This window comes from Labrus mixtus, chromosome 1 (genome assembly GCF_963584025.1).
Source record: "Labrus mixtus chromosome 1, fLabMix1.1, whole genome shotgun sequence".
Classification (NCBI taxonomy): Eukaryota; Metazoa; Chordata; class Actinopteri; order Labriformes; family Labridae; genus Labrus; species Labrus mixtus.
Genome location: NC_083612.1, coordinates 5,234,758 through 5,248,904, shown reverse-complemented (window position 1 = coordinate 5,248,904; position 14,147 = coordinate 5,234,758). Strand labels below are relative to the sequence as shown.

The following is a 14,147-nucleotide window of genomic DNA, read 5'->3' as shown; positions in this document are numbered from 1 at the left end:
CTGGTCCACACGTACGCATGCAGACACACACACACACACACACACACACACACACACACACACTCACACACACACACACACACACACACACACACACACACACACACACACACACACACACACACACACACACACACACACACACACACACACACACACACACACACACACACACACACACACACACACACTCCCAAACATCCGCTCAAAACATGAGGTTTGGATCTGCCAGTAAAAGCGGAGATAAAACACACACATTCTCTATTTCTCTCCCACACATTTGTACACTGGGCACTCAAAGAATAAACAGAAAGCTCACATCAGGTCAAGCAGTAAAGAACCAGAACATTATTTCCCACAGGCCGACTTGTTTCGATACATAAGCCGTTAAGTGAGCTCAAACTTCAGGGCAGGGAACTTTATTTTGGGAAGTATCCTTAGCACTGAGCTCATGCTGAAGTGGGATTTCATCAGCCTCCTTTAGAGAGCAGCACGGCGCCGCCGCTCTCTCTCGGGCTGTGAGAGCAGCGATAGCGGAGAGCGGAGCATTATTTGAAGTGAGCTGGTGAACAGAACCTGGCTCAAATTGATTCGCGTTTCATATTATGACTCATGCTCGAGTTGAATTCCACTGCCTACGCAACCTGAATATGACTCACGCTCACGCAAATTAGCATTCCTCGGTGCAGTCTATGCAGCTCGAGCCACAGGCAGAAGCTTACACAGAGCAGACTTTCATTGTGTTAAACAATGAGTCAAACTAAATATGCATGCTTAGGACCTTTAGCGACATTCCTCCAATAAATACTGAAGCGACTGGAACAATCAAACAACTGTCGGCCTAAACAAGCCGGTCTCAACAAGTTTAAAGGTCTTAACTCTAGAAGACTGATCATAGAATAGACAGCAGGATCCCTCACCTGGAGAGAAGCCAAAAGATTTAGAGCTCCCCCTACTTACTGGCTGCAGTTCCCGTCTTCTCTATGTAAACAGAATGTCATTCTTAAAAATCAAACTCAATGTTTTCATAAACCCAGGTTTGTTGTGATATTCGTCATCGCTGTGATTAGTGTTCACGTCTTCTTTTTTCTGAGAGATGTTTTCTCTTTTGGGTATCTGATGCCACAGAAAGTGAAAAGCCATGATTGACAGCTCCGTGGGCTCCAGATCAGCAGAGTGAAGGCAGAAGAATGAGAGACAATGTCACAAAAAAAAAAATCAACACAAGAGTGATCGAGATTTTCCATAACCGAGAGTTTCTGCTTCAAACTGAGACTAGAATCTGTTCTGCTGTGGGCTGTAACTGAGGGATCTCTGCTGTTCTACCTGCTTGTTAAATGTGTGTTTTTATTAGCGGAGGCGGTGTGACATCAATACTGCTGCCTCTGCCTGTCAAAAGGGTATTTTGGCTTCATCTTTGTACAACGGGAGGAGGCTGTTCTTTTGTACATTGGCTAAAATGATACTGAAAGCATAATAATGATGACAACTTACATCAGTCTATTATCTTTACCGCTTTTCCCGTTCAGGGTCGCGGGGTAGCTGGAGCCGATCCCAGCTGTCATTGGGTTAGAGGCGGGGTTACACCCTGGACTTTTCACCCGTCAATCACAGAGCTGACATATAAAGACAGACAACCAGACTCACTCACATTCTCACCTACGGACAATTTAGAGTTACCAGTTAACCTAACGAGCATGTCTTTGGACTGTGGGAGGAGCCGGAGAGAACCCACACATGCACGGGGAGAGAACATGCAAACTCTGAACAGAGAGGTCCTGCCCGACAGGGATTCAAACCAGGAACCTGCTCGAATGTCAATATTACATTAAAAAGGAAAAAAAACAATCACAGAGGTATAAATAAAAAACAGATCTGTGACAAAAAACTGTGATTTTAAAGATGACAGGTGAACTCCAGTCAGTGTGTATTAATGGGGGCAATCTTAGTTTTGTACAAGAAGGTTATTAATCCAACTGTCTGGTGTATTAGAGCATGTGAGTGCATGTGCTTGTGCGTATGTTTCTGCCTGCATAACCGTAAACATTGGAGCGAGCGCGCGTGTGGAGAGCATGAATAGAAACAGAAGCTCGCCGTCTCTCAGCGCTCTGTCTCATTAAAAACTCATTTTAAATGTATCAGTAAATGTAGAAATATATTTAACTGAGCAGCAGGAGCGCTGCTGTGTCGTCCCTGTTTGTGTTACAGCAGAGTGGAACTCCGTCATGAACTTTTTTCTGTTTGAAAATCTGTCTTAATAGCAGAAACACACAGTGCTACAAACTAAAAAGTTAATGGTGCAGCCACCTGTGCTCCTGAACACACCTCAACACCCGTGGGTGCTTACAGGGGCAACAGCTTATTTGCTATTGAAGCCTTGAATGAGACTGACGTTAGTCCCTCCTACCTCATTAGCATATGGACACAGAAATGTATAAATAAATAAATGTATAAATGAGTAAATGTGGAAATAAATAAATGTAGAAATAAATAAATATGTAAATAAATAAATGTATAAATGAATAAATGTGGAAATAAATAAATGTAGAAATAAATAAATATGTAAATAAATAAATGTAGAAATAAATAAATATGTAAATAAATAAATGTAGAAATGAGTAAATGTGGAAATAAATAAATGTAGAAATAAATAAATATGGAAATAAATAAATGTAGAAATGAATAAATGTGGAAATAAATACATGTAGAAATAAATAAATGTGGAAATAAATTTAAGACATTTAATTATTTATGTCCCATTTATTTACCAGTTTTTATTTATTTATTCACACATTTAATTATTTATTTATTCATACTTTTATTTATTTATTTATTCATACTTTTATTTATTTATTCCAGTATTTATTTATACATTTATTTATTTATTTATTTATACTTCTGTCAGATCTCGTCCTCCATACCTGGGTGTGGAAATGAGAACAGCGTCGGGTGGAAACATAAGAAAGAAGACACTTAGGGCCTGAGATGTCTATATTGATATTTTTTCTTTTTGTGATGTCATTACTCTACGTTTCTCTAAATCCTCAACATTAGATATTTATGCTCTTGTTATAAAAAAAAAAATCAATTTCAAACAGGTCATGCAAACCACTTTCTCCTGCTGTCACCTGAAGTGGTCTGTTTAATCATCCATAGAGTTTAAAAGATCCTATAAGCCGTAATAACTCATGATTTATGCATTGTCATAATCGTGGATCATTGGATGATTATGTGTACTTTACAGCTGAGATTACATTGACTGGCTGTCGAATGTGATGGATGTCAAAGGAGCTTTGAGCACTGTTAAAAATACACCGTGTGTAACATTAAAATAAGTGATAGGCCTCCCAACCATCTAGAAAATCACACTCGCTCTGGCGTATCAATCTGATGAGCTGCAAATCTTAGCTGTCTTTCAAAATGATCATATTGGTCACAGTTGATTTGCACAGATCCGTGCAGACTCACCCCCAGCTTGCGGCTGCGCATGCGTACGTAGCCCTGCTTGACGATGTCGTTGAAGTTGGAGGCCATCTTCGGAGGGGCGGTAACCGGTTGGCCGTCCCTGTGGAGACCATCCAGATGTGTTTCTTCTCCCCCTCTTTGTCCCTTCCTACCTTTTCAAGAGGGTTCTTTTGTCCTGCCTGAGTTCTCTCTCTCACGTTCAGTCCAGCGTCTTTCTCTGTCTTCCTGCAGGACGTTATTACCCCTCCTTGTTACACTTCTGGTTTCTGTCCGGCCTCAAGTCCTTCCCTCCTCACATCGCCGAGGCCTCCTTTTTCTGATCTCTTCTGCTTCTTTATCCTGTTTTAATTCACTCTTCACCACATGGGTCTCCCCCGGCCTCCGTCTTGGGCATCTCTAAGAAATGGACAGAGAAAGGAATTGGATATGTAGTTTAAATGTATTATTCATAGAAGGGTGAGGAGACAACATTATCGTCCATTATTCATGCTGGTTGCAGACACCGTTATTGAGGGCAAGTATGCAGGATGGCTGCGAGTGACCTGCCGTCGCGCTGTAAAGTGAGGTACGCTCTGTGTCTTTCTTTGTTTTTGTCAGCTTGTGCGGTGCTATGACATGAAGTTGTGATGCTCAACAAAGGAGATCACAGGAGTAAGCATCTATTACGACGGCTGTACTGGGAAATAAAAACGCATGAGGTGTAATCTGTTCTTTGATCAGGGCACGCTTACCCATAATGCCACGATGTTTATTCCCAGCTTCAATCAAGCTCTAAGCTCTATTTCCATTTCTAACAGCTTGATGTCTTTTTCCTTTCCTCTCAGCATCGGTTATGTTGCTGTGCCGCTGGATATGAGGTTACAGTATAAACACCTCGAGGCAAACATGGATCGAGTGTCCTCAGTTCTCATTTGTTAAAGCTGCACTGATCTCATTACTGAGGGTAATGTGAGGTGTCACTCACAAACTCTGCAGCTCCTCGCAGCTTTATGCTGCTTTTTATCCTGTTGTGGCTCAGATAAACACACTGTACATCTGGTGTGTTGCCAACTAACAGATATTTCCAACAGCTGCTTACAAAGTCAGCCAATTAGAGCTTTGTGGGCATCTTTTAAAATGACCTATTATAATAATACATTTATTTATTTTATAAGCGCTTTTCAAAAACCCAAAGACACTGTACAATAGTTAAAAACAGAAAGAACAGCACAGTAAGGACAGACTAACAGACATTGCAACATTACACACAAATCATAAAGATAATGATAATAATAATTATGAACTTTCTCCAGCCTTAAAAGGTATAATATGTCAACTTCTGAAAATCAATACAGCAAAAAAAGTCAAAGATACTCTAAGTAAATATGTTGTGGAGTAATGACTTCCTGAAACAGAGAGTGAAGTCAGTCCTCCTCTGGACTTGTTGTTCTGAGGTCTGCCAACGCGTGTCACTCAGAGGCTTTAAACTTTCAAATGTGTTATTTTGAATGAGCCTCTCTCTCTCTCAGGCCGTTACCCTCTGTCATGAAGTGGGGGAAGAGAGAGGTGCCTGCCCACTCAGGGCAGCCGTGTCCATGGGCATAATAACGGAGAGTTATTGCAAGAGTACAACTAAGCCAACAGACTTCCCAAACCAATGAAAAGACTTTCTTCCGGCCTTAAATGACAAACCCATAACAGCTGAATCCACTTTAGTTTCTTGAATTTTTTTTGCAGAATCTTGTTTTTATATATATACTTGCACCCGTCTGCTGCTGCCTGACTTACCCTGATCTCCTCCCAGCCCTGTGTACAGCCCTTCAGTTCACACCATGTTTGTCTCTAAAAGACTTCTCTTCTTCTATCTGAAGTTGGACTGGAGGGTCAGTCATAAAAAGAGGGTTGCAAAAAAACGTATTAAACAGATTCCAGCGGGTTAATCGGAGCATCGCTGCAGTCTGTGTGGTACTTTTCCCGACAGAGATGTCCAATCATAGAAATAAGAAAATAGAGGATGTCGGCTAGACAGGAAGAAATAAACGACTCGAGAGCATCCTGCGGCCTGAGCTCGTGCGAGCTTTAGGAGTAACTTTGACCAATGTTCTGCCTGTTTTAAAAAAAATCGGTAGACATGTTTGATATGAAAATCCAAACAGCACCACAACTTAAAGGGGACATTTTCAACCTGCCGCATGTCACTCTAATGTAGGTATTATGTAAATGACGTTTCACTCTCCTCACTGTCTGCATGGAAAGCTCCCTTTTCATGTGCCAGCAAAACTCAGCGGGGTGGAGTTTTTCAGATGTCATTTTTACCACCACCTGTACTTTTACCCTGTGCCTGCCTCTGGGCGGTGCAACTATCAAAATGTCACGTCTGAGATTAGCTGGTGAGAACACACGTTGAAAGAACATGGTAGAAAGCAGTGTTACGGTGGATGTGGAGGGAAAGGATTTTGATAATGTGTTGGAGTCAGACATTCAGGGCTACTCATACGAGCCAGAATAGAGTGCGGAGGAATTACGGTGTGCAGAAGAACAAGAAGCCGCCGCAGGGTGTTGGTGCCGCTGTAGTAATAGTGCACCACAAACTGAAGTGGAGTCATTATGGGGCAGTGACTTCACTGAGTCATTTTAACAAACAAAAGTCGTTTGGTACTTTCACGTCCTCTGACAGATCAACACATGGAAAACTGCTTTGTGTGTTTTTTTTTAATCACCCACCAGAAGCGCTGGTCAAGGCTATCCAGTATAGGAAACGGCCTGGGAGTGGCCTTGGAAGACAATGAACACCGTGCATTCTGAGTGTTGAAGTATTTCAACACCCTTTGGAACAAAAGGGAATAACAGCACAGCCCTTGTTCTGGTACTTCTCAGACTATGTTGCACCAATTTCAACGATTTCTTCACCTTCTTGCTGCACTGACAGTCCAGTTATGAGACAGTTAGACAAGTCTATCGTCCCAGCTAAAATCCCTTGTCCCCTTTAATGCATCCAATCAAGTGAACATAAACGCATTTAGTGATTTAGAAAATCTGACTCTACTACAACTTAGTACAGAAGAATGACAGAAGTCATCAACAAACCTACAGAGCAGCACATAATGACATCGATCAAAAACTTCCACCCCATTTAGTACATGACATATGGACTGGACTCAACTTAGTCTTCTGACCAATCAAAACACTTTATTACAATACATTCACCAATTCACACACACTTTCACAAACTGATGCCAGAGGCTGCTTAACTGATCCCATTCATACACATTCACACATCAACGTTAAGGCCACTGGGAGCAATTGGAGTTCAGTGTCCTTCCCAGGCACCCAATACAAGTTCAGATAAATGTGACATTCACCTCAAAGTGAAGAAGAAAAAAGCTCTTTTCATACAGCTCAGTTTAAGAGAAAAACCCTGCCTCGGTGTGTGTATGGTCTGCTTCCAGCAGAGACACATGGGAAAGAAGAGACAGCGGTGAGCTTGATCTAGTGCTGAAGTTAACCATGTGTGAAGAACAGCCCAACATCCACACACACATTTCCCCTCCAGAGAGCAACCACAGTTATCGTCTTCATTGACTCACTTGTGGTAACGAACCTGATACACGAGAGATGACAAGACAAACGACCGTGTATGCATTCTGTACATGCATAGTTCAAACGGATATATTGTGTGTGTGTGTGTGTGTGTGTGTGTGTGTGTGTGTGTGTGTGTGTGTGTGTGTGTGTGTGTGCGTGTGTAGGAGTTTGTGTTTGCCATGAGACTCAAAGCAGCGGGGCAAACATTTCCCATAGGGCTCAGTGGTAAATCTCCCTGACAACAGTGGAACAGAGACATTAAACTTTAACAAGGGGATCATTAATACACACACACACACACACACACACACACACACACACACACACACACACACACACACACACACACACACACACACACAAACGCACACACACACACACACACACACACACACACACACACACACACACACACACACACACACACACACACACACACACACACACACAAACGCACACATGCGAGGCTGGCAGAGGAGGAGGCAGAGAGAGGCTTATCATTACAGCAATGTTGGTTTAGCTAAGTAGCTGAGGCAGAAAGACTATTAAACATTAAAGACACAAAAAAAAGGAAAAACAAGGAAGAGAACCAACAAATTTAAACACTCAAAGATGTTAGTGATGACACAGGTCCATATGTATGTGTAACTTATCGAAAAAGAAACTCTTGAGGTGTGCTTTTCATGAATTATAACATGAATAATGTATCATCACAGTCATAGGTGGACATTGGAAGCTTTTCCATAAATATTAAACGTGTTGCTTGAAAGACTAAAAGATTTTGGCTTTACTCTTTATTTTATTTTCAGTCACAGGTGGAAAAGAACAGAACTCAACCTATTCCTCCAGAAGAGAAAGAAGGTTAGGAGGAAGTGTTTGAAGTCAATTCAAAAATACTTGTTGATGAACATGAATAATAAGAAGAGGTGTAGTGCAGCGCAGGTATAAGGAGTATACCGACTTACTCCTCTGATTCACCCCATTGGTTGATTTGACAAAATTCAGTGTGCTGCCATTTTTTTTCCCAGGATGGTGAAGAGATGACCCTCCCTACTCTGCCTCTATTGGCTAATACGCACTGACTTAATATGCAAGAGTATATTAGAGTCTTACATGTCACAGTTTACACCAGAGGCTGTTTTAACTCGACTAGAAAAAGAATTGGGGGTAAAAATTGAGAGTATACCCACTTCTTTAGGCACCACTGATAATAAGTACTGTTGTTAAGCTACAGGACGATGTCATACAGACACACAGACAGACGGATAGATGGATATACATGAAGCAGCAGGTCTGTAATGATTCATGTAAAATGCATGTAATTTTGTAATTTGTTGTATTAGCTATTTTACTTCTAGGGGTCTGTGCTGCATGGTGGTGCAGTGGTTAACGACAGGGATTTAAACCAAGCTACCTGGTGGAAACCAAAGCCGGGCGGGTGCTTTTCTGTCTGGCTCTATGCGTGAGATCCCATCAAGTACTCCGTCTTCCTCCCACAGTCCAAAGACGTGCCCGTTAGGTTAATTACTGACACCCACAGGTGTGAATGTGAGTGTGGCAGTTTGTCTGTCTCTTCACAGCATGTCAGCTCTGTGATTAGCTAACAACTAGAACCATGTTGTAACCCGCCTCTAACCAACTGACAGCTGGGATCAGATCCAGCTCCCCCCGCCCCCACAATGGAGGCATGTGAAACTGTCACCAAGAGATATGTAACTTAACCCTGTGGCCGTGGGGTCGACCTGGTGTTGCAAAAGGAGGCACCAATTATTTATCTCACCTATGTCACCAAAACCACTCGAACCAACCACCAGTGTTTCAGCTGGTACGGGCTGGATGCAGAAAATGAAACAGTCCGGTGAGTTAAAGGGGCCCAACTCCATCCACTGTAAAGCAATATCTGAAGCCATCTGCAGTCTTCTAATGAAAATGTAGCTTTATTTATTTAGCTTTAACACTGTAAAAAATAATCTGTATTTTTTTACAATTTAAAAAAACTGGCAGCTGTGGTTGCCAGAGCCTCATTGTTAAATAACTATTCCCACTGTTGGATAAACGTTATCAATACTTTTGTTTTTGCAGTTAAGATCGGAGTTTTGACCAACAAAAGAAAACGTTGTTTTGCCGTATAATTAACAGGTAAGATCATATGGATGCCGTTTATAAAAAGATCTTTGGATTAAGACTGTTTTTTACTGTGTAATTTACTGTTTGCAATATAAAATACTGTTATCGTCCACATACATTCCCTATAAATGTCTTATAAATGAAGGGTAAGCCATAAAATATTAGTGTAATGTCAAAAACTAGATATCTGAAAAAGGCGATTACTTCACTTGAGAGCAAGAAGTCGTTGCTCAACACCAACTCCACTCTTGCTTCTCAGGATGCTAGTCGGACTGTGAACATCAACAACAGACAGAAACAGAAGTCTTGGTCAGGCAATCTTTTATGACCAAACACTGGCTACAACAGAAGGGCGACATTTCCAAAGGTTATCTGAACCATTGTCAGATAATAGCTGATGGTTCACAGATAGTTCTGGCCCAGACACAGTGGTACCGTAAAAACTGGAAAACATTCACCAGAAGCATGTTGGTGCTCTGTGAACTGGAGGAGTGATAAGACAACTGTTTGCTACTGTAGCACACTCACAAATGTAGATTTTAGTTTGGATACTTCAGCATTTTAAGTGGTACAATTGCAACTATTCATTTGCTATTTTTTAAGTATAAATAATATTTGAGATACAATGGCGGCGTCCTGCAGAGTCTGCTGGGTTATTTTCGAAGAAAACTGTTGGATTTTTCTGTATGAAGGAAACTTTGAGGAAATGCTGGAGCATGAGAAATGTGATGTTCCTGACATGGATTCTTGACTTTATTCCATTTTGATGTCTCTAAATGATGAGCTTATAAAACCAGACCAGAGCATTTCAAATTATTTTCTTAAGTATTTCTGTTTCAGGTCAAGTGTCCCATACAAAAATCAGCGATCCTTTGATTATGCTTTCATAACTTAGATTTGATGGCATGCTGTTAAGTCCAATAGGATGGAACCGATGAGCTTCTGTATCGACATAAAAGAGCCATAATGACAAAACTTTGAAAAGCCCCATCATAACAAAGTAATGAAGTCAGTGCCCTTCTCCCCTAAAAGTCATTTTCCTTCCTTTATTCAGGTGCCAACATAGATTTCTTTAGATAAGTTTCTACTGTGTTTGACCACGTGACAATATCTGTCGTTAGTGACTTTAAACTGGACTTTAAATTTATTCTGTGTAATGCACCTTTCAAATGCCTTTGCTTGAGGCAGTTGACAGTTCAAGCGGCAACCTCCAGTAGAAGTGTAAAAATCGACTTTCCACTTGAGGCTGGCTGCAAAAGCGAATCCTTATAAAAAAAAAAAACTGTACAGGGAGTGGATTTTGATTTACAACTCATCTGTTTTGATTATATATTATGGGGCGGCTGTGGCTCAGTTGGTGGATTCAGTCAGATACCCAGCTCCTGCAGCAACATGTCCGATGTGTCCTTGGACAAGACACTTGACCCCAAATTGCTCCCGCTGCTTCATCAGCGTCGTATGAATGTGTATGAATGGGATTAGTTACTTCTGATAGTCACAGCAGCCTCCATCAGGGTGTGAATGTGTAGGTGTGACATGCGGTGTAAAAGCGCTTTCAGTAGTCAGAAGACTAGAAAAGCACTTTACAAGCTCAAGGCCATTTACCAATAAAAAAATGTTTATCAAAAAGATACATGTGAATAATGACACTGAACCAATCACAGAGGCCTGCAGCACAGCAACAGTCCATTCAGCTACAGTTTCAGCTCCTCTGGCCCGCACTGACTGAAGTGCTTCACATCACTAAATCACTCAGATGAACTGTGTGTATTGTTATAATGAGTGTGAACCAAAGAGATGGCAGCCTCTATCAGAAGTATCATTAAGAGTGGTATAGGACTTCAGCCAGTTATTGTTTTAGTGGCTGTGCACATTAAAACAATAACATTTCAGGGTTTGCAGTCGCTGCACATTAACATCATCACTCTTGTGTCATTTTGATGGCCGCTGAGACTCGAGTCGTTTTTTTGACAGGCAGGCCTCCCTGACGCGGTGTTTTTCCTTTTTAAGTTTTATTTTGCTGCGAAGCAAACTTCACCTGACTTTATTCCATGACTGTGTTAAATACCTGATTCTGATTGGCTAACTACGCATAGCAACAGTCTGCTATACCTTCATAGATTACCATTGTTAAGAATTTACTATAAAAAGCAGACAGATGCTCGGGACACGGCTCAGTGGGACTATAAATAAATAAAAAAATGACTAAACCTATGAAAATTATTTTTTCATTTCAGTTATCTCAGATATTTCCAACAGTAGTCAAAGACAGAGAAATCCTTAATTTTATAGTTGGAACAGCCCGTGTCTTTCGTTGCCATGGAAACACAGGCGGTTATGTCAAAGAACGCTGCATAAGAAGCGGGAGCTGCTACTGAAAGCTGTCGTAGCGTTGCTGTATGTGCTGCTGTGATAACTAAATGTCATGTAAATTATACTCGGATACATCAGCTCGTCACTAAACGTATTCTCTTCCTCACGTCTGTTTCGCCCATTTGCGGCCTCAACGTCACCTCTCTTGTTATTGCTTTGATTGAGGTCGCCAAGGCGGCATCATTTACATAATGTGCATTTAACAGTGGTGATCGAAAAAAGGGCTAACTGACTGTTGCTGTGCATAATATGCCAATCAGAATCAAGTTTTTAACACTGCTGTAATCTGCAATAACAACCAGTCTAATTTATATTATTTATTTCTTAAATTACAGAAAGAAAAAAAGAAAAAAGTTTGCAGGTGACATAATTGATTATTTTAATTTAAAGGAACGCTTTCTCTTTTCATATACTTATTTTATCATTAAAATTCACACTCGTTAAATATGTATAATTCAAAATCAGTATTTTGTAATTACATAACTCAGATCAAAATATTCAAATATTTTCTGTTTTCCATTTTTCCTTCCACACACTAAATCTAAGTGGATGTAATTGCTGAGCTGTTGAAAGCTGAATGTGTATGAGCCTGCAACTACGTCTGCAACCTGCAACTATTCGTCTGGTGTCCTCAAATTCAAACAGACAGATATATATTTATATGTGTGTGTGTGTTTATGTGTGATTGTGCCTTGTGACCTTTATCCTTTCCTCTGTGTTTTCCTTCTCAGATTGACACTTTTGAACATCAAAAGATCATGCCAGTATCTTTGTATGCTATTACACACACACACACACACACACACACACACACACACACACACACACACACACACACACACACACACACACACACACACACACACACACACACACACACACACACACACACACACACACACACACACACACACACACACACACACACACACCTACACACACGGCCACCTGTCTCCGTGGCCTCTCGCCTGAGGAGAGGTGACTCATGAAATCAGTCAGGCAATCAGTCCTTAGCGCTCCATGCCTGTCTCCTCTCTTCTTCTTTGCTTTGTCTCCAACTCCATATTTTTCCTTTTAACCTTTTCCTTCTATTCTCAGTTATTTCTTCTTTAAAAACAAATGTATGTGTCTTCTATTATGTCAGCCAATTATAGGTAAAAAAAAAAAACCTCTGACGTATCATCAATCAATCATTATTTGTAAAGCGCATAAAAAGTGTTCTCTTCACTTTACAAAAGAGCAGGTAGTCAGTGACCTCAGGGGGTAGTAGTGCCTCACACCTCGCTGTAGCTCCGCCTACTTGAGAGCCTGGCTTCTGCTGCCGGGACATGGCATCCTATAGGCTTTTAATACACTGACGCCAGCGACAAACAGAAGGGGGGGAGGGTCTATAGCAGCAGGCCGTCCCAAACCAAGACATGAGAGCTCAGGAGCTCCCAGACGTAAACTTGTTTTCTATTGGTTAACTCTTTTTTATTGATTATTTTCTGCATAGTTACGTCGTCATTAGCTATTTACATTCTATGTGGTTTTAAATATGGATGATCGGGGCGCGCTGGTGGCGCAGTGGTTAGGGCGCGCGCCCCATGCATTGAGGCTGACGTCTCAAGCGGGCGGCCCGGGTTTGCATCCCGCCTGCGGCCTCCTTCCCGCATGTCGCTCCCCACTCTCTCTCCCTGGTTTCCGACTCTATCCACTGTCCTATCTCTCCATTAAAGGCACAAAAGCCCAAAAATAAATCTTTAAAAAAATAAAATAAAATATGGATGATGGTACGGCATCAGCGAAGCACTAAAGAAGAAATTACTCAAAATAAAATCATACTTTATCATTATTGTTACTCTGTTGGTTAACCATGTGTTAGAAAAACAAGAAAGGATGATTTCCCTGCCAGATTTATGTTACACTCGTTTGCCCTTTTACGTTCTAGTGGCCCAAAAGGCCACCACAAAAAATCGATCCACATGCCGGGTAAATCCGTGGCAGGAGGGAAAAGGAGAGAAGGTCAACTGGGGAAAAGGAACAATCAGGAGAGACAGAGTCAAAGTAACCAAAAAAAAGAGAGAAGCAAAGGGAGGAAAGATGACAAAGGTTACTACGTTGAAGATTTGATTGGATGATTGGATAATTTTGTTTCATTGATGATGAAACTGGAACAGCTTTCAATCAGTTTTTTGAAGTGTGAGTGTGTGATTGAAAGAGCTGAGATTTTCTCTTCCAGTTTCACCCTGAAACACCTCGTTACACACACACACACTGTGTCACACAGACACACACATAAACCTCCTCTCATCCTGCTAATCCCTCTGTCACATTGTCTGTAACCCTGGGCCATCTTCTTATCCTGTTCCTGTGACACACAACTGCTCATAATCTCTCCACGACTGTACACACACACAAACATCACCCAATTCATGATTATTACTCAAATATTAATATATTTAAAGGTCATGTCTGTTTACTTTAAGCTTATACTTTCATAATATTCCTCAACACTGACTGAATACCTTAAGTTATTAAGAAAGGGGCAGGTATTATAAGTTATTATTGTATGATGATTCACATCGAAATGAACAAATAAATCAAATATGAGTGAATGAATCCTAACGCCCTCACTCTTT

At 41.1% G+C, this 14,147-nt stretch overlaps 2 protein-coding genes across 2 annotated transcripts in view; both read right to left on the bottom strand.

Annotated features, from left to right (window-relative positions):
- The window catches only part of LOC132973014 (hepatoma-derived growth factor-related protein 3-like), a 210,786-nt gene that overhangs the window by 32,179 nt on the left and 164,460 nt on the right, over positions 1-14,147 (bottom strand). The window lies entirely within an intron of this gene.
- Positions 1-14,147, bottom strand: part of dok4 (docking protein 4) — a 75,990-nt gene that overhangs the window by 36,942 nt on the left and 24,901 nt on the right. Inside the window, exon 2 of the mRNA XM_061035218.1 lies at positions 3,469-3,861. Coding sequence (XP_060891201.1) covers positions 3,469-3,534 — 66 coding nt within the window. The 5' untranslated portion in view covers positions 3,535-3,861. The remainder of the gene's footprint in view (positions 1-3,468; positions 3,862-14,147) is intronic.